Source organism: Physcomitrium patens, chromosome 24 (genome assembly GCF_059467195.1).
Source record: "Physcomitrium patens ecotype Gransden chromosome 24, ASM5946719v1, whole genome shotgun sequence".
In the NCBI taxonomy this organism is placed as follows: Eukaryota; Viridiplantae; Streptophyta; class Bryopsida; order Funariales; family Funariaceae; genus Physcomitrium; species Physcomitrium patens.
In genome coordinates this window covers 9,192,755-9,213,998 of record NC_143433.1, presented here as the reverse complement: position 1 = coordinate 9,213,998, position 21,244 = coordinate 9,192,755, and the positions used below count along the sequence as shown (strand labels likewise).

The 21,244-nt window shown below is 46.3% G+C and overlaps 5 protein-coding genes across 9 annotated transcripts; 2 read left to right on the top strand and 3 right to left on the bottom strand.

Moving 5' to 3' along the window:
- The first annotated feature begins 251 nt into the window (after window positions 1-251).
- Window positions 252-2,699, top strand: LOC149986389 (phenylalanine ammonia-lyase-like). The gene has a single exon (XM_090247240.1). The coding sequence runs from the start codon at window positions 310-312 to the stop codon at window positions 2,353-2,355; it is 2,046 nt and encodes a 681-aa protein (XP_090103366.1). The 5' UTR covers window positions 252-309; the 3' UTR covers window positions 2,356-2,699.
- Window positions 2,700-3,505: 806 nt separating this feature from the next.
- Window positions 3,506-5,777, bottom strand: LOC112276938 (naringenin-chalcone synthase). The gene has a single exon (XM_024508763.3). It carries the CDS (start codon window positions 5,284-5,286, stop codon window positions 4,093-4,095), a length of 1,194 nt encoding a protein of 397 aa, XP_024364531.1. The 5' UTR covers window positions 5,287-5,777; the 3' UTR covers window positions 3,506-4,092.
- A 554-nt stretch (window positions 5,778-6,331) lies between these two features.
- Window positions 6,332-9,118, top strand: LOC112276937 (phenylalanine ammonia-lyase). Its single transcript, XM_090247239.1, has one exon. The coding sequence runs from the start codon at window positions 6,567-6,569 to the stop codon at window positions 8,772-8,774; it is 2,208 nt and encodes a 735-aa protein (XP_090103365.1). The 5' UTR covers window positions 6,332-6,566; the 3' UTR covers window positions 8,775-9,118.
- Window positions 9,119-9,924: 806 nt separating this feature from the next.
- LOC112276939 (polyketide synthase 3) lies at window positions 9,925-11,480 on the bottom strand. Its single transcript, XM_024508764.3, has one exon. It carries the CDS (start codon window positions 11,478-11,480, stop codon window positions 10,512-10,514), a length of 969 nt encoding a protein of 322 aa, XP_024364532.1. The 3' UTR covers window positions 9,925-10,511.
- On the bottom strand, window positions 9,925-20,142 carry LOC112276935 (E3 SUMO-protein ligase SIZ1). 5 transcript variants are annotated; one of them, XR_016500757.1, is made up of 17 exons: window positions 18,967-20,107; window positions 18,738-18,818; window positions 18,277-18,337; window positions 17,952-18,018; window positions 17,502-17,640; window positions 17,008-17,141; window positions 16,810-16,878; window positions 16,450-16,537; window positions 15,970-16,045; window positions 15,560-15,633; window positions 15,296-15,403; window positions 14,913-15,086; window positions 14,562-14,666; window positions 14,273-14,353; window positions 13,005-13,946; window positions 12,609-12,817; window positions 9,925-12,365 (listed from the first exon to the last, which is right to left on the bottom strand). XR_016500757.1 is itself a non-coding variant. In XM_024508760.3 (17 exons), exons 1-17 carry the CDS (start codon window positions 18,991-18,993, stop codon window positions 12,229-12,231), a joined length of 2,547 nt encoding a protein of 848 aa, XP_024364528.1. In that variant the 5' UTR covers window positions 18,994-20,142; the 3' UTR covers window positions 11,918-12,228. The 5 variants fall into 5 exon arrangements, 3 of the variants coding, with proteins under 3 accessions (XP_024364528.1, XP_024364527.1, XP_024364529.1); XR_002968205.3 differs by having other exon boundaries at window positions 11,918-12,365; window positions 17,952-18,021; window positions 18,967-19,131; XM_024508760.3 differs by having other exon boundaries at window positions 11,918-12,365; window positions 12,609-12,792; window positions 18,967-20,142.
- Between the last annotated feature and the right edge of the window lie 1,102 nt (window positions 20,143-21,244).

The window sequence follows — 21,244 nt, the reverse complement described above, 5'->3', positions numbered from 1 at the left end:
TAAGAGCTTTGCAAAGTTGAGTTATTTTTCGGATGACTTGGGTTTTATGAAATAAAATGGGGTTTATGTTTTGAGTGATTTCGAGAGTTTTGTTGCAGATCTATAGGTGAATTTTTTTTACTGATGCTTGAATTGAGATTGTTGAAGTAGGCGTTCAACGACTTCGAACTCTCAGTACATCACAGTAGCTCCGCGCACCCAGTGATCTCGACTTGTAATTGCAGGTCTTCAATAATTGAACTGAGAGATATTGAGGTTTAAGTGAGTCATGGTGCGGATCCTCTCAACTGGGCCAAGACCGCCAAGGCCATGGAATGCAGCCACCTCGAAGAAATCAAGCGGATGGTCGACACTTACCAAAATGCCACCCAGGTCATGATCGAGGGAGCCACCCTCACCGTACCTCAGGTAGCAGCCGTTGCTCGCAGACCCGACGTGCATGTCGTGCTCGATGCTGCCAATGCCAAGAGTAGAGTGGACGAGAGCTCCAACTGGGTGCTCGACAGGATCATGGGCGGAGGTGACATCTACGGCGTTACCACCGGGTTCGGAGCGACCTCTCATCGTCGCACGCAGCAAGGAGTGGAGCTCCAGCGCGAACTCATCCGCTTCCTGAATGCGGGAGTCCTCAGCAAGGGTAACTCCCTGCCATCCGAGACTGCCCGAGCGGCGATGCTAGTGCGTACCAACACGCTGATGCAGGGCTATTCTGGCATCCGCTGGGAGATCCTCCAAGCTATGGAGAAGCTACTCAACGCGCACGTCACCCCCAAGTTGCCCTTGCGGGGTACCATCACGGCATCCGGCGACCTCGTCCCCTTGTCGTATATCGCCGGCCTGCTTACCGGTCGCCCCAATTCCAAAGCCGTCACCGAGGACGGACGAGAGGTTTCCGCGCTGGAGGCCTTGCGCATCGCAGGCGTGGAGAAGCCCTTCGAGCTGGCGCCCAAGGAAGGGCTCGCCCTTGTCAACGGCACCGCAGTCGGTTCCGCCCTCGCTTCCACCGTGTGCTACGATGCCAACATCATGGTGTTGCTCGCCGAGGTTCTGTCCGCGCTCTTTTGCGAGGTAATGCAGGGCAAGCCCGAATTTGCCGACCCCCTGACTCACAAGCTGAAGCACCACCCCGGACAGATGGAAGCTGCGGCTGTCATGGAGTGGGTGCTGGACGGGAGTTCCTTCATGAAGGCTGCCGCCAAGTTCAATGAGACCGACCCCCTGCGCAAGCCCAAGCAGGACAGATACGCGCTGCGAACTTCCCCGCAGTGGCTGGGCCCTCAGGTGGAGGTCATCCGCAACGCCACCCACGCCATCGAGCGGGAGATCAACTCTGTGAACGACAATCCCATCATCGACGCTGCCAGGGGCATCGCCCTGCACGGCGGCAACTTCCAGGGCACGCCCATCGGCGTGTCTATGGACAACACGCGCCTGGCGCTGGCCGCCATCGCTAAGCTCATGTTCGCACAATTCTCCGAACTTGTGAACGACTACTACAACAACGGATTACCGTCCAATTTGAGCGGGGGACCCAACCCCAGCCTGGATTACGGCATGAAAGGGGCAGAGATCGCCATGGCCTCGTACTTATCTGAGATTAACTACCTAGCCAACCCGGTCACCACCCATGTCCAAAGCGCGGAGCAACACAACCAAGATGTGAACTCACTGGGATTGGTGTCAGCCCGCAAAACGGAGGAAGCCATGGAGATTCTCAAGCTCATGAGCGCCACCTTCTTGGTAGGCTTGTGCCAGGCTGTCGACCTGCGTCATGTCGAAGAGACCATGCAGTCGGCCGTGAAGCAAGTAGTGACACAGGTGGCCAAGAAGACGCTCTTCATGGGCAGCGACGGATCACTGCTGCCATCACGCTTCTGCGAAAAGGAACTACTGATGGTAGTGGATCGTCAGCCGGTGTTCAGCTACATCGACGATTCCACCAGTGATTCATACCCTCTAATGGAGAAACTGCGAGGGGTGCTGGTGAGCCGTGCCTTGAAGAGTGCCGACAAGGAGACCTCCAACGCAGTGTTTAGGCAGATTCCAGTGTTTGAGGCAGAGCTGAAGCTGCAGCTGAGCCGTGTGGTGCCCGCGGTGCGAGAAGCATATGACACAAAGGGACTATCCTCGGTTCCCAACAGGATTCAAGACTGTAGGACGTATCCATTATACAAGCTAGTGCGCGGAGACTTGAAGACGCAGCTCCTGTCCGGGCAGAGGACGGTGTCTCCTGGGCAAGAGATTGAGAAGGTGTTCAATGCCATTTCTGCAGGCCAATTGGTGGCTCCTTTGTTGGAATGCGTTCAAGGCTGGACCGGCACACCAGGGCCCTTCCCCGCTCGCGCCTCTTGCTAGTTGACACTGCTTCACCTCCCAATTTTGTTCCGTTCATCTTCGTGTGGGTCACATTGACGTTACAATTAACTAATATTGTACATTAGTAGGAAGTGCGTCACATTGACGTTACAATTAACATTGTACATTAGTAGGAGATTCTTGTGTAAATGCTTGGAGTTGAGGTTGTGTGGTGCCTTCACCCTTGACCACCTCTGTTAACTCACACAGCTTTTAAATTGCAATTGCAATGCGTAGTTGTGTATATATTTCCTAACTTTAGAAGTAGAAGAGGAAGAAAGGTTCTATTATGGTGAGTCTCTTGTTTGCAAGCAAAAATGAATAAGAGTTCACTTTCAGCAACAGCCAAGACATCTACTTGAGTGGTCATGGATTGTTCAAATTTGTTTAGCTGTCTTTGTACGTTTAGTGGAGTTTCAGGAGGATGGATGTTCAGCGATTGATGTGATGATCTTCCCTTTATTTTATTTTGTGACTTTGCTTCCGTTGTGTCCAAGCTTCCCTATTGGTGTGCCAAACTTTCATGAATTTGTTCAAGCATTGGTTAATTTGAATGTTATCATTAGCACAAGATACAGCTGTTTTCAAAATTTTCTGATCAGATGATTTTAACCTTATTTATTAACCCTATGCATGTTACACCAGGCCCAAAATTTTGGATATTATATTACACCATGCCCAAAATTTTGGATGTTTTATTCCACCATGCCCAAACTTTGGATGTTATATTACACCATGCCCAAAATTTGGATATTATATTCCACCATGCCCAAAATTTGGATTTTATATTCCACCATGCCCAAAATTTGGATATTACATCACACCATGCCTAATATTTGAATTTTATGTTACACCAAGCCCAAAATGTCTTGAATACCACACCATTTAACACATTCCAACTGCATTTGAATTTTGAGAATTTAGTGAAACACCCACTGTTTGTGTCCAGATATCACTGAAACTGGTGGAGGATTAACTTTCTCAATGACCGACAGACAACAAATCACAGTTTTCATTAATTGTTGGCTGGGCCATGCTACCATGAGTTCAATGCAACCAACCAATTCCTTGCAGACCCTTCTCTTCTCAGTTTCCAATGCTACAGCAACAGATTCAAAAGTGACGAGAAACAGCTCAAAGAAACAGTGGGTAGTGTCGAACAATCGCAGCTGACTTAGAGGCTGCAATTATAAAAGCTCAAACGAACACATGGTCCGGAGATTCACCGATGAATTACATTCCTGATGAATTTCAGATCCATCGGCACAATGCGCACTACACACTCCCACTTCATCTTCTTCCAGCCCTAATTTTCTAAATAAGACTGTACTTCGCACCTCTGATTGCATTGTGACTATACATTGCCAAACTCCTGTCTTCCAGAAATAAATTGAGTGAACAATAAGAACGCTAGAGTAGATGCACTGCCAATTTAGCACAGCGAGAGAAATATACCCACAGGCGCCAGATCGTTCAGGTTCCGGATACGAAACAGTGGAACCCTAGATTTCAGAGTGTGTAAAGAGCTCGCTGAAGCAAGAACGTAGGTTGATTCGATAACCTGATTTCTCTTTTAAAATTAAGCGCGAACTCTAGCTCAGGAAGCAATACCATTGAAATTGAATTGCACACTTCTATGCTATGCTATGCTATGCTATGCTATGCAATGCTATGCAATAATATGATATGATACAAATTGGTGAGAATGGGGAGTAAAAAGGAGAGGTGGGGTGGAATCTAAGCGGAGTTGGGAGCGGCGCGGAGCACAAGCACTTCCAGTGTCAGTCCTGGTCCGAAGCCAATGAAGAATCCGAACTCGCTGCCCTCGCCCAAAGTGGACGCACCCATCTTCACAGACCTGTGCCGAATCTGATCCAACACAAACAGCACAGAGGCGCTAGACATGTTGCCAAACTCGGACAATATGTCCCTGCTCCCTTGCATCTTGTCCTTCGTCAGCTTCAGCTTCGCCTCCACCTGATCGAGAATGGCTGGACCTCCGGGATGCACCGCCCAGAACATCTCGTTCCATGCCGGTGATCCCACTGGCTTCCTGGCCTCGTTCAAAAACTTCTCGATGTTCTTGGAGATGAGCCCGGGTACATCCTTCATGAGGTGGAAGATGAGCCCCGCTTCGGTGAGATGTCCATCGATGGCTCCGTCGCTCTCTGGCAAGATGGTCTCTCCAGCCCAGTGCACTTCGAACAATGGCTTCTCTACCTCAGGCTTGGGGTCGGATCCAACCACGTACACGCCGGCGCCATCGCCGAACAGAGCTGAGCCCACAAGCCCGTCCAAGTGGTTCTCGCTCGGGGCTCGGTATGTGACTGCGGTCACCTCGCTCGCTACTGCCAGCACTCTGGCGCCCTTGTTGTTTTCGGCTAGATCCTTGGCCACTCTGAGCACGGATGCACCGCCGAAACACCCGGTTTGGTACATCATGACACGCTTCACAGTGGGCTTCAGGCCGAGCAGCTTGGCCAGGGCGTGGTCGGCTCCGGGCATGTTGACGCCCGAGGTGGTGGCGAAGACGATGTGGGTAATGTCGGACTTGCGGCCGCCCCATTCCTTGATGGCCTTCTGGGCGGCCTCGGCGGCGAGCTTGGGGACCTGGACGACCACGATGTCGTGGCGGACGTTCAGGGAGGGCTCCATGTACGTGCAGATGCCTGGGTTGGCCTTGAGCACCTCCTCCGTGAGGAACATGTGGCGCTTCCTGATGCCCGACTTGTCACAGATGCGCTTGAATTTGGCCTTCAGGGCTTCCTTCTCGCCGCAATTGGTGATGTTGAAGAAGAAGTCGGGGTACTCACTCTGCAGAAACTCCGCGGGAGGCACCGCAGTGCCGATGCCTAGCACGCAGGCTGGCCCTTCAGCGCGGGGCTGGGCCCTGGGAAGCGCGGCCCTCGTAACATCCCCAGCAGAAGCCATTGGACAACCCCGGTCGATCTCCTCACTCTAGTTCTCAATCTGTGCTGCCAAACGTATTCCGACTTTGTCTGTCTGCTAATCCTGCAACAAGAGAGGTTGTTCTACGCACCGATTCAGTTATGCTACCAGTCGGGATCTGCGGAGACACCCCCACTCTCTTAGTTCGCCACGAGCTAGTTTATTTTCGTAAGTAACTTGAGTACAACGATCGGAGAGATTGCCAGAGAAATGATAGACGGTGTAGTTGGGTGGCGACTTCCGTTTTCAAGCTCGTATCGACCCTGCTATTTTCATGCACAGCGTGTGCCCTTTAAGAGCATCGCGATGTTGGCACTTTCATCAGGAACTTTCTGCGGAGTCATCGCTGTTGAAAGCGGTTGACCTTTTTTCTGCTTTCACCCCACCACTCTGCTACTCCATGTGTACACATCCCGTCTGGAGGCGAATTTTGAATTTCACAATTGCACGACAATTTTTGAATTTCGCAATCGAGTTTTGCACAGAACTCCTGGTCTTGACTTGGCCCTTTGAAATCTTATATTTTGGTCAGTTTCGACATCAGCGGAACGATCCATTCCAGCACACCAGCGTGACTGGGAGACTCTGAGAGTCAGGCTGAAGACCACGAAGAATCGCAGCGCCTTCGTCATTCCAAACAAGAACACGCGTCCGACTTTCCTCCAATAGAAACTGGGTCCACCCCAGAGAACCTGCGAATCACCGACAAGAACATGAGGGGAATTGTAGTTTGACCTAGTGTTGAAGTAAACGACAGGCGAACTAAATTTCAAACAACCGTGTATCATGAACCAATCTGGAGGACTCTCATCCTTCATGTGGCAGCAGGAGGCTCATAGGTCCAGGAAGGGCACCACTTTCAACATTTCAACGCCACCTCGGACTGCTTTCACCGCAATACACCCACCTTTATGGACTAGGGCCAGCCGCTAGGATACCTCTCGACGGCGAACACCGCGCTCTAGCCAGAGGCATTAGTTGCATAAAGAGCATTCCCCGAATCTCATTAATCTTCACTTCGCCCTGAGGCCCATTCAAGCAGCGAATGCCGGACAGGGCCTGCATCCCACCCTTCAGCAATTGATTCACCTCCCATCTCTTGAAAGATCAGCAAAGTTTGCTACTGCTGCTTGGTTGAGATTGTTTCCTGAAGTAGGCGTTCAGGCACGACTTCGAACTCTCAGTACATCACAGTCTTGCGTAGCTCCGCGCACCCAGTAGATCTCGACAGATAGTGTAATTGCAGGTCTTCAATACCAACAATGGCACCACGAGCTGTCGTCGGATCAGGTGAGCAAATTGATGCGGCATCTTCAGACATGATGATGCTCGATGATAACACATCTCCGTACTGCATTGGCCTACTCGGTAATGGAGCAGTTCATGGTGCGGATCCTCTCAACTGGGCCAAGACCGCCAAGGCCATGGAATGCAGCCACCTCGAAGAAATCAAGCGGATGGTCGACACTTACCAAAATGCCACCCAGGTCATGATCGAGGGAGCCACCCTCACCGTACCTCAGGTAGCAGCCGTTGCTCGCAGACCCGACGTGCATGTCGTGCTCGATGCTGCCAATGCCAAGAGTAGAGTGGACGAGAGCTCCAACTGGGTGCTCGACAGGATCATGGGCGGAGGTGACATCTACGGCGTTACCACCGGGTTCGGAGCGACCTCTCATCGTCGCACGCAGCAAGGAGTGGAGCTCCAGCGCGAACTCATCCGCTTCCTGAATGCGGGAGTCCTCAGCAAGGGTAACTCCCTGCCATCCGAGACTGCCCGAGCGGCGATGCTAGTGCGTACCAACACGCTGATGCAGGGCTATTCTGGCATCCGCTGGGAGATCCTCCAAGCTATGGAGAAGCTACTCAACGCGCACGTCACCCCCAAGTTGCCCTTGCGGGGTACCATCACGGCATCCGGCGACCTCGTCCCCTTGTCGTATATCGCCGGCCTGCTTACCGGTCGCCCCAATTCCAAAGCCGTCACCGAGGACGGACGAGAGGTTTCCGCGCTGGAGGCCTTGCGCATCGCAGGCGTGGAGAAGCCCTTCGAGCTGGCGCCCAAGGAAGGGCTCGCCCTTGTCAACGGCACCGCAGTCGGTTCCGCCCTCGCTTCCACCGTGTGCTACGATGCCAACATCATGGTGTTGCTCGCCGAGGTTCTGTCCGCGCTCTTTTGCGAGGTAATGCAGGGCAAGCCCGAATTTGCCGACCCCCTGACTCACAAGCTGAAGCACCACCCCGGACAGATGGAAGCTGCGGCTGTCATGGAGTGGGTGCTGGACGGGAGTTCCTTCATGAAGGCTGCCGCCAAGTTCAATGAGACCGACCCCCTGCGCAAGCCCAAGCAGGACAGATACGCGCTGCGAACTTCCCCGCAGTGGCTGGGCCCTCAGGTGGAGGTCATCCGCAACGCCACCCACGCCATCGAGCGGGAGATCAACTCTGTGAACGACAATCCCATCATCGACGCTGCCAGGGGCATCGCCCTGCACGGCGGCAACTTCCAGGGCACGCCCATCGGCGTGTCTATGGACAACACGCGCCTGGCGCTGGCCGCCATCGCTAAGCTCATGTTCGCACAATTCTCCGAACTTGTGAACGACTACTACAACAACGGATTACCGTCCAATTTGAGCGGGGGACCCAACCCCAGCCTGGATTACGGCATGAAAGGGGCAGAGATCGCCATGGCCTCGTACTTATCTGAGATTAACTACCTAGCCAACCCGGTCACCACCCATGTCCAAAGCGCGGAGCAACACAACCAAGATGTGAACTCACTGGGATTGGTGTCAGCCCGCAAAACGGAGGAAGCCATGGAGATTCTCAAGCTCATGAGCGCCACCTTCTTGGTAGGCTTGTGCCAGGCTGTCGACCTGCGTCATGTCGAAGAGACCATGCAGTCGGCCGTGAAGCAAGTAGTGACACAGGTGGCCAAGAAGACGCTCTTCATGGGCAGCGACGGATCACTGCTGCCATCACGCTTCTGCGAAAAGGAACTACTGATGGTAGTGGATCGTCAGCCGGTGTTCAGCTACATCGACGATTCCACCAGTGATTCATACCCTCTAATGGAGAAACTGCGAGGGGTGCTGGTGAGCCGTGCCTTGAAGAGTGCCGACAAGGAGACCTCCAACGCAGTGTTTAGGCAGATTCCAGTGTTTGAGGCAGAGCTGAAGCTGCAGCTGAGCCGTGTGGTGCCCGCGGTGCGAGAAGCATATGACACAAAGGGACTATCCTCGGTTCCCAACAGGATTCAAGACTGTAGGACGTATCCATTATACAAGCTAGTGCGCGGAGACTTGAAGACGCAGCTCCTGTCCGGGCAGAGGACGGTGTCTCCTGGGCAAGAGATTGAGAAGGTGTTCAATGCCATTTCTGCAGGCCAATTGGTGGCTCCTTTGTTGGAATGCGTTCAAGGCTGGACCGGCACACCAGGGCCCTTCCCCGCTCGCGCCTCTTGCTAGTTGACACTGCTTCACCTCCCAATTTTGTTCCGTTCATCTTCGTGTGGGTCACATTGACGTTACAATTAACTAATATTGTACATTAGTAGGAAGTGCGTCACATTGACGTTACAATTAACATTGTACATTAGTAGGAGATTCTTGTGTAAATGCTTGGAGTTGAGGTTGTGTGGTGCCTTCACCCTTGACCACCTCTGTTAACTCACACAGCTTTTAAATTGCAATTGCAATGCGTAGTTGTGTATATATTTCCTAACTTTAGAAGTAGAAGAGGAAGAAAGGTTCTATTATGGTGAGTCTCTTGTTTGCAAGCAAAAATGAATAAGAGTTCACTTTCAGCAACAGCCAAGACATCTACTTGAGTGGTCATGGATTGTTCAAATTTGTTTAGCTGTCTTTGTACGTTTAGTGGAGTTTCAGGAGGATGGATGTTCAGCGATTGATGTGATGATCTTCCCTTTATTTTATTTTGTGACTTTGCTTCCGTTGTGTCCAAGCTTCCCTATTGGTGTGCCAAACTTTCATGAATTTGTTCAAGCATTGGTTAATTTGAATGTTATCATTAGCACAAGATACAGCTGTTTTCAAAATTTTCTGATCAGATGATTTTAACCTTATTTATTAACCCTATGCATGTTACACCAGGCCCAAAATTTTGGATATTATATTACACCATGCCCAAAATTTTGGATGTTTTATTCCACCATGCCCAAACTTTGGATGTTATATTACACCATGCCCAAAATTTGGATATTATATTCCACCATGCCCAAAATTTGGATTTTATATTCCACCATGCCCAAAATTTGGATATTACATCACACCATGCCTAATATTTGAATTTTATGTTACACCAAGCCCAAAATGTCTTGAATACCACACCATTTAACACATTCCAACTGCATTTGAATTTTGAGAATTTAGTGAAACACCCACTGTTTGTGTCCAGATATCACTGAAACTGGTGGAGGATTAACTTTCTCAATGACCGACAGACAACAAATCACAGTTTTCATTAATTGTTGGCTGGGCCATGCTACCATGAGTTCAATGCAACCAACCAATTCCTTGCAGACCCTTCTCTTCTCAGTTTCCAATGCTACAGCAACAGATTCAAAAGTGACGAGAAACAGCTCAAAGAAACAGTGGGTAGTGTCGAACAATCGCAGCTGACTTAGAGGCTGCAATTATAAAAGCTCAAACGAACACATGGTCCGGAGATTCACCGATGAATTACATTCCTGATGAATTTCAGATCCATCGGCACAATGCGCACTACACACTCCCACTTCATCTTCTTCCAGCCCTAATTTTCTAAATAAGACTGTACTTCGCACCTCTGATTGCATTGTGACTATACATTGCCAAACTCCTGTCTTCCAGAAATAAATTGAGTGAACAATAAGAACGCTAGAGTAGATGCACTGCCAATTTAGCACAGCGAGAGAAATATACCCACAGGCGCCAGATCGTTCAGGTTCCGGATACGAAACAGTGGAACCCTAGATTTCAGAGTGTGTAAAGAGCTCGCTGAAGCAAGAACGTAGGTTGATTCGATAACCTGATTTCTCTTTTAAAATTAAGCGCGAACTCTAGCTCAGGAAGCAATACCATTGAAATTGAATTGCACACTTCTATGCTATGCTATGCTATGCTATGCTATGCAATGCTATGCAATAATATGATATGATACAAATTGGTGAGAATGGGGAGTAAAAAGGAGAGGTGGGGTGGAATCTAAGCGGAGTTGGGAGCGGCGCGGAGCACAAGCACTTCCAGTGTCAGTCCTGGTCCGAAGCCAATGAAGAATCCGAACTCGCTGCCCTCGCCCAAAGTGGACGCACCCATCTTCACAGACCTGTGCCGAATCTGATCCAACACAAACAGCACAGAGGCGCTAGACATGTTGCCAAACTCGGACAATATGTCCCTGCTCCCTTGCATCTTGTCCTTCGTCAGCTTCAGCTTCGCCTCCACCTGATCGAGAATGGCTGGACCTCCGGGATGCACCGCCCAGAACATCTCGTTCCATGCCGGTGATCCCACTGGCTTCCTGGCCTCGTTCAAAAACTTCTCGATGTTCTTGGAGATGAGCCCGGGTACATCCTTCATGAGGTGGAAGATGAGCCCCGCTTCGGTGAGATGTCCATCGATGGCTCCGTCGCTCTCTGGCAAGATGGTCTCTCCAGCCCAGTGCACTTCGAACAATGGCTTCTCTACCTCAGGCTTGGGGTCGGATCCAACCACGTACACGCCGGCGCCATCGCCGAACAGAGCTGAGCCCACAAGCCCGTCCAAGTGGTTCTCGCTCGGGGCTCGGTATGTGACTGCGGTCACCTCGCTCGCTACTGCCAGCACTCTGGCGCCCTTGTTGTTTTCGGCTAGATCCTTGGCCACTCTGAGCACGGATGCACCGCCGAAACACCCGGTTTGGTACATCATGACACGCTTCACAGTGGGCTTCAGGCCGAGCAGCTTGGCCAGGGCGTGGTCGGCTCCGGGCATGTTGACGCCCGAGGTGGTGGCGAAGACGATGTGGGTAATGTCGGACTTGCGGCCGCCCCATTCCTTGATGGCCTTCTGGGCGGCCTCGGCGGCGAGCTTGGGGACCTGGACGACCACGATGTCGTGGCGGACGTTCAGGGAGGGCTCCATGTACGTGCAGATGCCTGGGTTGGCCTTGAGCACCTCCTCCGTGAGGAACATGTGGCGCTTCGTGATGCCGGATTAGTAAACGACATATGAACTTAATTTCAACAACCCTGTATCATTAATATATGTGGAGGTATCTTCTCCTTTATTTGGCACGAGGAGGCTCATCTAATTGAATTGTAAGAACCATTGGCTTCCAGATGCAGACAATATTCATGGGTCAACTAAGTGGTAATCCAGTTCATGTTGGAGAATGTTTAGGATAGAATCTGTCAGAAAGTACATAGACTTGAAAGTAGGTCGCCTGCATTCTGTCAGTACGGAAGTAGGCTTGAACATATGTTGCAGCTAATTTCCACAGTCAAGACTCTTTACGTGCTTTTAAGTTCTGCAGTCTCAATTCAGGTATATTATTTACAGTAAGCATAAACATCAGTGAAACCTTGAACTTGATTTTAGCAGATTTAGTTATGGTTTGGAGATGAGCCAAATGTCATAATTATTTGTTAATAATAAAGAAATTATCGTGTACAAAAGTTACTGCGAGAAAATTAGGTACCGACAACAGAGCGGAAGTAGAGCAGAAACTGGAAATGATGTCCAGCAAATCCGCCTGACCCGGATGTCCATTATATTCCTTTCATTCCCATCAGAATAGCTCTGCTTCGTTATAGTACAACAGCTGCTGCATGGAAGGATCGATGTCGGAGGGAAATCGAGAAGCAATTTGCCCAATCTTGACACGCCCTGCTAACAGACGAAAGTAGGAACCTCTAAGCTACTTCGAATTATCCATCCGAACTTAACGGGAAACTCTCCGTGCATGAATGTGGCCACTGCAGGGCCTTACTGGAAAAGGATAACCGTCTGCGGTAAAATGACCGCGCAATGGATGTCTTGAGTCCATTAGGTGTTGGGATGATCCATTGCTACCCAGACCTAGCATTACAGTCAATAACAAATCAACAACAGCAATGATAAAGCCACATTACATTGTCGGAAAACTGACTTTCACGAAAGAATTGAAGAGATATCTGGTAAATGAACAATTACTACTCACAAAACTCAAGCTAATCTACAGAAGTATAGGACCTGATTAAAAAGACATGAGTTAAACCTTCTAAATCCTTCAAACAGAGAACTTAGATAATCCCTTTGAGCTAGAATTTGGCTTTCCTTTACCATGAGGATCGTATTCATTGACTCCTGGTTGAGAAATTGGCGAACACCATTCTATTGAAGTAGTAAATAAACTTCGTTCTGGAGTTGGTTTTACCACATTTCCTATCCCGCCAAGGCTAAGTGAAAACCAAGAGTTGTCCATAACTTCTGCAGGGAGTGTTAGGTCCCGTAAATTTTCTTGGACCTGCAAAAATTTCCATTATTGACAGCTGAACCTTGATATTTTAGCATTACGAGTGACATCAATGGCCGTGAACAGAACTGCAACTTACTGATGTACCAAACAAACAGAAGGAAAGCAAGCACTTCAAGGCAGCTTCCACACAAATAAAAACGTAACTATAATGTTTGAGCCAAAGATTCCTCTAATGAGTGGTAATATTCCAGTAACATTACCTCAGATCGAGCTGGTTGGGATGGGAGAAGATTTTGCAAAGGCGAACCATCTTTGTTAATGTCTATACTCTCGCTATCAATAACTTCATAAAGTGTGGGGGTATGTGACTGCCCAAAACTTTCCCAGTCTAATTGCGATGGATCATTCCCGATCAAAGAAGTGCACAGGAAATCGGAACTTCCTACAACTTCCACTGGTGTTGGTTGCAAAGGAGGATGTTGCAGCGCAACCGCCTCTGTTTGTGACCCATAGTACTCATATTGCCCTAAACCAAGGGCAAACCGTGATGGATCACCATTTATATCATTGGGTACCCTACCCTCTGAGAAACGAACTCCTCCATTGCCGATGACGTCCGAGTACATCGAAACATGAGAAGACCCGACAACTGTTACTTCATCTTCTCCATCATCTGAATCACTGAGAACTATTATATCACCTCCATTCGCAGGATCATCACCACTGGCTTGCCACGTTCCTCTAGCTGCTTCCTGAAGTATTGATAAGAATTCCACATCGGTGTCATCCATGGATACAGTGTTTTTCTCACTTGCATCTTGATTTACACTATTTTCATCCTCGCCTACTTTAAGATTGCTACCAGTCGCGCTGCTACTTCTTGAAAGTCTGGGCAAGGGCATAACTTGCAGGCTTGGGCCACCATTTCGGTAATTCCTGCCATTCACGACTCTCTGAACTTCAGGTGTCCATTTCAATTGCAAAGAGCCATGATCATGAGAAGAACGGCCCGCCTCAATTTTGACATGATGGCTAGAAAATAGAACAGGTGCTGATTTGTTCCCATTAGAGACAATTGCTACGGCAGCCGCTGGTGATGGACTCCAAGGCTCTCCGTTCTTAACATTCCCTTCCAGTTTGGGCCGCCACGAGCCATCAGCTTTGAGCTCCACCTCAGTGACGTCTTCATCCAGAGTTCTCAACTGGTACAAAACCCATGTAGATCAGGAGGCTTAAGCCACAAGATGAAAAATAAAAATAAATCTGGTATCTTAATTCGTCCAAAAAGCATGCTATGCAAAACCGTTTTTTTAATACATCATATAAATCCTGTATAGAAATCAGTTACAAGAATTCAACTAGATCTTTCCACTAGATAAGAACGCCTAAAAGTATTGATATTTTCACTTGCATTTCTCAGGTGTCAATGATAGTAATGACAATTCTACTATCAGTGAAATATATCCTAATTTATTTTAAAATTCATCCAGAATCCATCATGATATAAAAGAAGACGTTTGACGCATACCGCATTTGTAATCCGATTGAAAAAAGGGTCGATGATCAGATGTTCTATAGAGTAGTTCTTCAAACAAATAGGACATTGCCACTATATCACCCACAAAATGTACCAGAAAAATGTCAGTGAATAAACCACATCCTTTGATCTGCACATCCCTACCCTTTGAATACAGATATTATCCTGAATACTAATTTGTTTTGCTAAGAATGACTGACATTCTGGTATTCCAATAAAATAAAATATGTAGCAACGCGTAAGGGTTGACAATTGATGCAATTAAGATTACTAAAAATACCTTCCGCGTTCGCTGATTCATTTCCACATATGTATCAAGATCAAAGCAACCCATGTGTGGGCATGGCTTAAAACGACCTGCAACTTTGATTTGGGACCCACTCATCTGTACATCACAAACCCAAATACATCAGAATATGCACCGGTCTGTCACCACAAAAAGAACTAGACAACACTTAGAACCTGATAAAAAAACTCAGTACCACATGTACTTGCATCAAAATCCCAAAAGTGAACAGAACTGTAAAAGCATGCTTTAGGCAGATAAAGCAGGATAATACAATAATCAGAAGATTAAGGTAGCAAACAATTACTGAAATCAACTACAGCTCACGAAATTGTATGTTCTCACCGGGCAGCGCAAGTTAACAGTGAGAGACTCCGCCACAATTTCCAAATCGCTATCGGCACCGTCATCATCACTGCCTAATCCCTGACCACCCCCTCCATTTATACATCGCCGTACTCGAGCTACGGCCTCGTCAAAAGGCTCTCCATCCTTCTCATTTGGAATCATGTCCATAACCTAAAAATCAATCAACATCCTGTCTGTAAATTCAGAGAGGATACTGCAAAAGAGTATAAAATCTTAACTCGTCAGACTTTATAATATGAACAAACAAAAACTATGACTAATTATGGACACAAAACAAGCACATCTTTTCGATTGCAGCTAACAAAAAATCACATGTTGATATCAGTGTAATAAATATTGCCGGCTATCTCAAAACACACCTCCTCAAGGGAACGGCGGCGGATGATTCGCACTCCTAAACAGAATGGGCGAGCATCATCACATGACATGTTCAGCCTGTTCAGTCCCTCTCTGGTATATGAAGTGATCTGAAAAGCCGAAGAATGACCTTATGCCAGTATTAACAAAAATGATAACAATTGCTAATGTGCCAGAGAGAACGATCCAAAAATGTATCCCAACCAGCTTAACCTTTCATAAAACAGAGAAGAGACAACTTGGTGTAGGTTTATGAATACACTTACACTATGTCCTTCATCTCGACTATTTGCGCCTAAAGGTTGTTCAGCAGGTCGATTAGTAACCCGCACATTTGCATCTGACATAGAGAACGTTACGAGTCAATTGGAATAAATCACTGGAAATACAAGTCTTCCATCCTACCCTTGAATATTCTGTATTTTGATCAACCCAATCAAACGCTTAAAACCGTAAACAAATCGATGCAATCCTCAGAAGCGACATAGTTTTCGTTGTTCGTAGTACCAAACATCAAGACATTTAACTCGGTTCCAAACAATCAAGACGACCATTAATAACAGTGCAAGTAGGACTCTCCTGGGCAACTTTGTACGGAATATTCCGTGCTCTCGATACAAAGTAAGTGAAGTGCTCAAGCATACACAATGCATCAAGATATCGGAATGAAAGGTACCATTAACACGTAAAACAGCTGAAAGAGGCCAGTGCATGCGAAAGGAAACCTTGTCACTCAAGAGCACACACCAGACCTGAAAAACGTCCATCACGTCAGTAAGACCTAAATGTTATAAATAAAATCAAGTTTTCAAATGTTAATGTCTAAAGATGTACCTGAAAACAAAGTTTATGGTATCCCCACAACTATGAAAAAAAGGATTGCTAAAGTAAAACGAGTTCAAAATACTCTCCTCACAACCATACTATTTGAGAAAACTCATTAAACAGTCATGACCTGTACAAAATATTAAATAAGAAAAAACAAAAGCCTTAGCACATATTGATACATGAAGGTATAAAAAACTCAACCCTGATGAGACAACACGTCCTTGGATGAAGTTAAAGGGAGGAAAAATGAAACTCAAAAACCTAATGCCATTGAAATGGAACAGAGAGCTCAATGAAAATAAATTCCAGCAACCTGCTGGGGGAATACCTGCAGATCGTAATTTGGACTCTGAAGCAGTTCCTGGTGCGCAAGACTCAAAGTAAACTGCTCATCTATGCTCTGTAGAGTAATAGCTCTGCAATCCAATTATCAACCAGAGAATTCTGTCAAAATGACAGACTAACGCTAGCAACGAAAAAACAGGAGGTTCATTAAAGTACCTAACAATCCTTAAACACAAAATCATATTACTTGTTCACGCTAAACTCAGACAAAGGCAGGATACACAAACACAATAATATTACATATAAACTCTATCACATAAAAATTGTCCATGATCAAATAACTTTTCTCATGATGAGCTGAATACATGAAATAACAAACAACCTGCCCGACATTAAGACATACCTCTCCGATTTGGCTGTGGAAGAAGGAAACTTTACAGGCAGCAGAGGGTGAAAAAGTGCTTCACAAAATCTGATAAGATCGAGAAAAATTTTCAAATCAGAAATAACCAAATAGAACAAACTTCACTACCAAAGCCATCCTAACAACCTTAAGCAAAACTACAGATAAAAAAAAGAAGCATTTATGACGGAAACGCACGGATCTCCCTGAGATATGCGGCAAAGCTCGCAGTAGAAATTTGGCGGAGTCTCAACTGGAACTCCATCTTTTGGCTTCTTGGGAAAATCGACGCAACTCCTATGTTGCCAGATCCGACATCCATGACTATCACACTGCAAAAGATACCACTTACCCATTCAAGTCAAAATTTACATTATCTAAACCTTCCACAATACAAATAAAATTATAATAAAGTTGGAGATGAAGCGGTAGACTTAAACTCCGGGTACCAACATACAAGGTGGATGAAGGGAGGATCATGATTAGTTCCCCTTAATTCTACACCTCACCCTCACGTGGCAAGTTGTATACGCAACTTAGCCTGTGCTTCACCTCATGCCCGCAGGGGAACGGAGCGGAGAGGGAGGAATTCTGGTCCCGGTTCAATCAATATATTGACTGCCACTTCAACTTTTTAGAAAATAATTGAGCGATTAAGGAAATAGTCCTGAAAACATATACTGAGAAAAGACCTGAATCATGCGTCCAGCTTCCACGCTACTTCCACAAGGACAACGACTTTCATCAAGCCCAGGTGAAGGATATCCACTGCTGGATGCAGACTTAGCAGATTTATGCCTAGATAAATCAGTTCCAATACTTCGAAGTTTCCTGTAAAAATTCGAACAAATCTCGGCTATGAGAAAAATCCAATGCAAATTATAATCAAACTTGAACATTCTACACCTAAACTACCTGTCAGTTAATATCCTAACAACTCAAAAATGGCCTGGACTTCTTACGTTGATCTTTGGGAAGTATTCGTCACTATGTTTCCTTGAAAGAGCTCCAAAATGTTTCCACTCAAGGTAACTACTCGTGATTCTCGCAAGAACAACTGCTGAATATAGACCTTCATGACAAATCTCCGAAAGACGCTCCAATGAATAAACAATAAATAAATAAAGCAGGTGGCTACGCACCTGTATTGCTCGTCAACAATAGCAATTGCTTCATCTCCTGAAATGGCTTTTTTGCTACTTTTAGAGCCTGCTAAAGCAACATAGATCGCAAGTTCAAGCTCAAGGATAAACAAACCAATTCCTGATTATACTCAGATGAAACAGTGTAACTAAAAACCACTCACAACCTTCGTATCCAAAGACCCGCCACTTCAAACAAAAGTATGCCAGAAATACGACAGAACCAACAAGTTTCTAGCGAATACGACTGTATCCCGAAATCCTGTCATCTACTCATCAAACACTACAGCAGAAGAAAACTGACTCCGAATCTAAAATATCTCACCTTTCGCTAGCGATTCCTTCTCTGCAGGATTGATCAAATCCATGATCTTGTCAATGAGGATCTGCAAAAACACAGTGCAACATGTTATGAGATTGAACTCGCTAAGACTAGAGCATGATGCGCGAGAGGGAAGATCGAACAGTCGCGCAAACCAACCTAGGGGCATTTCATAGAATTATAAGTAAGAGAGGAACCGATCTTGACACTGCAAAAAACTTATCACATTACCTCAAAGATAAATCATCTTCTACCGCGTGCAAAAACCTCTCCTATAGATTTGAACCGTATTATATTAACTTAAACCACCTAATGCTCTAATTTCAGAAGGGAACTATGAATGATAGTCGACATAATTCGAGAGAAGAAAAACCGGATATCTCCACTCCAATTGCTGATTCTTTTCTCCATATACGGACTAAGACGTTGTTGCATGCAAACAAGTCATGGGATTTCAGACGCACCTGCTTCTTTCCTTGTTTAGGAAGACCCAGTCGCGCCAGGACATCTTTCAGTTCCCTGATGCGAAATGAGCCCAACTGGCTCTGCAAGCACCCAATTTCACAATTATCAAATCGTCCGCCATAAAAATCAACTAAGCGAGAAATATAAGTACTAAGCTGTTCAGTACATACAGGAGACAGAAGCTACAGGCTGTCTTGGTATTCTTCAACCAACAGTAAGGAAACATACCTGACAGCGAGACGCTACGTCCGCCATTACTACCGATGGCAAAGCTGCAGTTCTAGTTTTTGAATCTAACTTTGTTGTGCTCAAGTTTTTGTTAGGCAAAAAATTACTGCCCTTTGAAATATGTAGCTACTTCAATTGCAATTCTCAAATTTGTTGTTCTTTCCGCCATCAAATCATAATTCCATATTGAGAACACAGAGATCAGCCAACTGACACCAGAGGGCATCCCAATCATGTGGCTGAATCGCTCAAATTGAAGCCGAGGGATTGTTTGCATGATGCTGAGCTAACTTAAATTGAAAACGCAAGACTGCACATAATTTTAAGACTAAGATCCTGCAAGTTTGAACAATACTGAAAGATAACAGGACTTATTGTCAATGGTAGCGGTGGTGCCAGTGATACGACAGCACCCACTGGTCATTCAGGTGTATCGGAAGACATTAAACTTACTGACAGCACAGCACAATCCACTCCACAGCGTTGAAGGGTACAGGTTCTAACAACACAATCTATTCGGTGCGAACATGTAAAACTCCAGTGGAAAGCTGTCGATGAGAGATACAAACTCCTAAGTGCTAAATTTATACAGATACTTGCAGGCTCTGTTATCCTTCAACGTTACAACTCCGGGATGTAGATAAAGTATGCAAGTGCTTCATGCGCACTAAACCAGAAGCAACGTTTCGCTAACATGGATATTGACGAGAAAACGAGGTTCTTAACAACCAGCTCCGCAAATGCGATAACAAGGTCGACAATCTGGAACTTCAGGATTAAAAGCTAGCAAGGGTTGTAATCAGCCGATCCCGTGCAGCTCTGGAGGTTGCCTACTTCACTCAACAAAAAATTACGGTACCACTACTTCACGAGTCACAATAAAACCGCTCCAGCAGTCGCGAATGTCGGTAATTTTTCTCCTCCGTGATGCCCTGCACCACCAACCCTAGTCACTCCACCACACACCTAACACACTCCACCACAAAAGCCACCTCACAGCGCACCTTGCGCGCACGTTTCTCACTTCACTGCTCACTCCAACTACGCCTCCCATCAGCGCGACCATAATCAACTGCAACAAACTTGATCAGACGCTCCAATTATACCCTGGAGCACAACCATTCCATCAGGAAAAGCGTCCCAGGATCTCTCCTGCTTGCTGGTACCGGCAAGCAAACAAATACCGACACTAAGTCTATTCTGGGCAGTGCAGACAAAGTTCCCCGTAAGCGTAATCCGACGAGATTGCTCATGCAAGCGGGAGGTTGCTCCGGGGATACGATGCAGACATATGACGTGGCCACATCGACGATGGCGACAACGATGATGAAGCCCTAACGTACAGTACCCCTCCAAAGCTGTTGCTTCTCTCCCGGCTTCTCACTTTTCTCTCCCTGCCCGCTTCTGCCTGCCCCCCTCTGCCCGACTCCGGTCAACGGGATCTATTGGCAGAGTGAATTTCCTAGAAGCAACTATGTCCTATTCTTGAATGGCCCTTGTATTAACTATATGTTGTATTAATGAGCTTTTGCTTTTTAGAGTTTTCTTCTTCCTTCCACCACCCCCATTTCTTCTACAATGCTGGTTTCCGGCTTCTTCTTCTTCTTGTTCTTCTTCTGCTCACTTCTTTCCAAGCTCTTCGTTCTTTTTGTCTCCTTGCAGTGGGCTCCTCCATGATTTACAATTGGGGTATGTGCGGTGGACAATTGGGGGAGAACCAGACTTGATTCATTAACACTGGACAAAGTACTGCGCATCTAGATACACTGTGTTACTAGAAAATAAAATTTCATTCTTTTTGTTCAAAAATTGCAAAAAAAAAATTGTATATGTATGTATATATAAATTACAATTCAACTTTCTATGAGAGATATATATATATATTTCATGAACAGTTTTTTTAATAGTACAGGTAATCAAAATATTTGAAAATGAAGGTTTGATAATTAGATCCATATGCATAAAATTGAGGTATTTGTGCAAGAAATATATACAAAAAAATAAAAAGAAATGATAAAACAATCCAAAAATGTTTTGATGGATCTATAATAAATAAATAAATAAAAATAGAAAATTCATGATGCATCAAAATCACTACTTTTTGCTAAATGCAGACGTACATCAAGTTTTTTTTTTGAATACTTTTGTGTGCCATGCAATTGAATTAGCATTTAAAGCATTGAGATCAGTTTATTAATGGTTTTATAATGTTGGCCAAAGAGATGGATATAATGGAATTCTAAAATACAAACTTTGAGAATGCATAACTTCACTATTT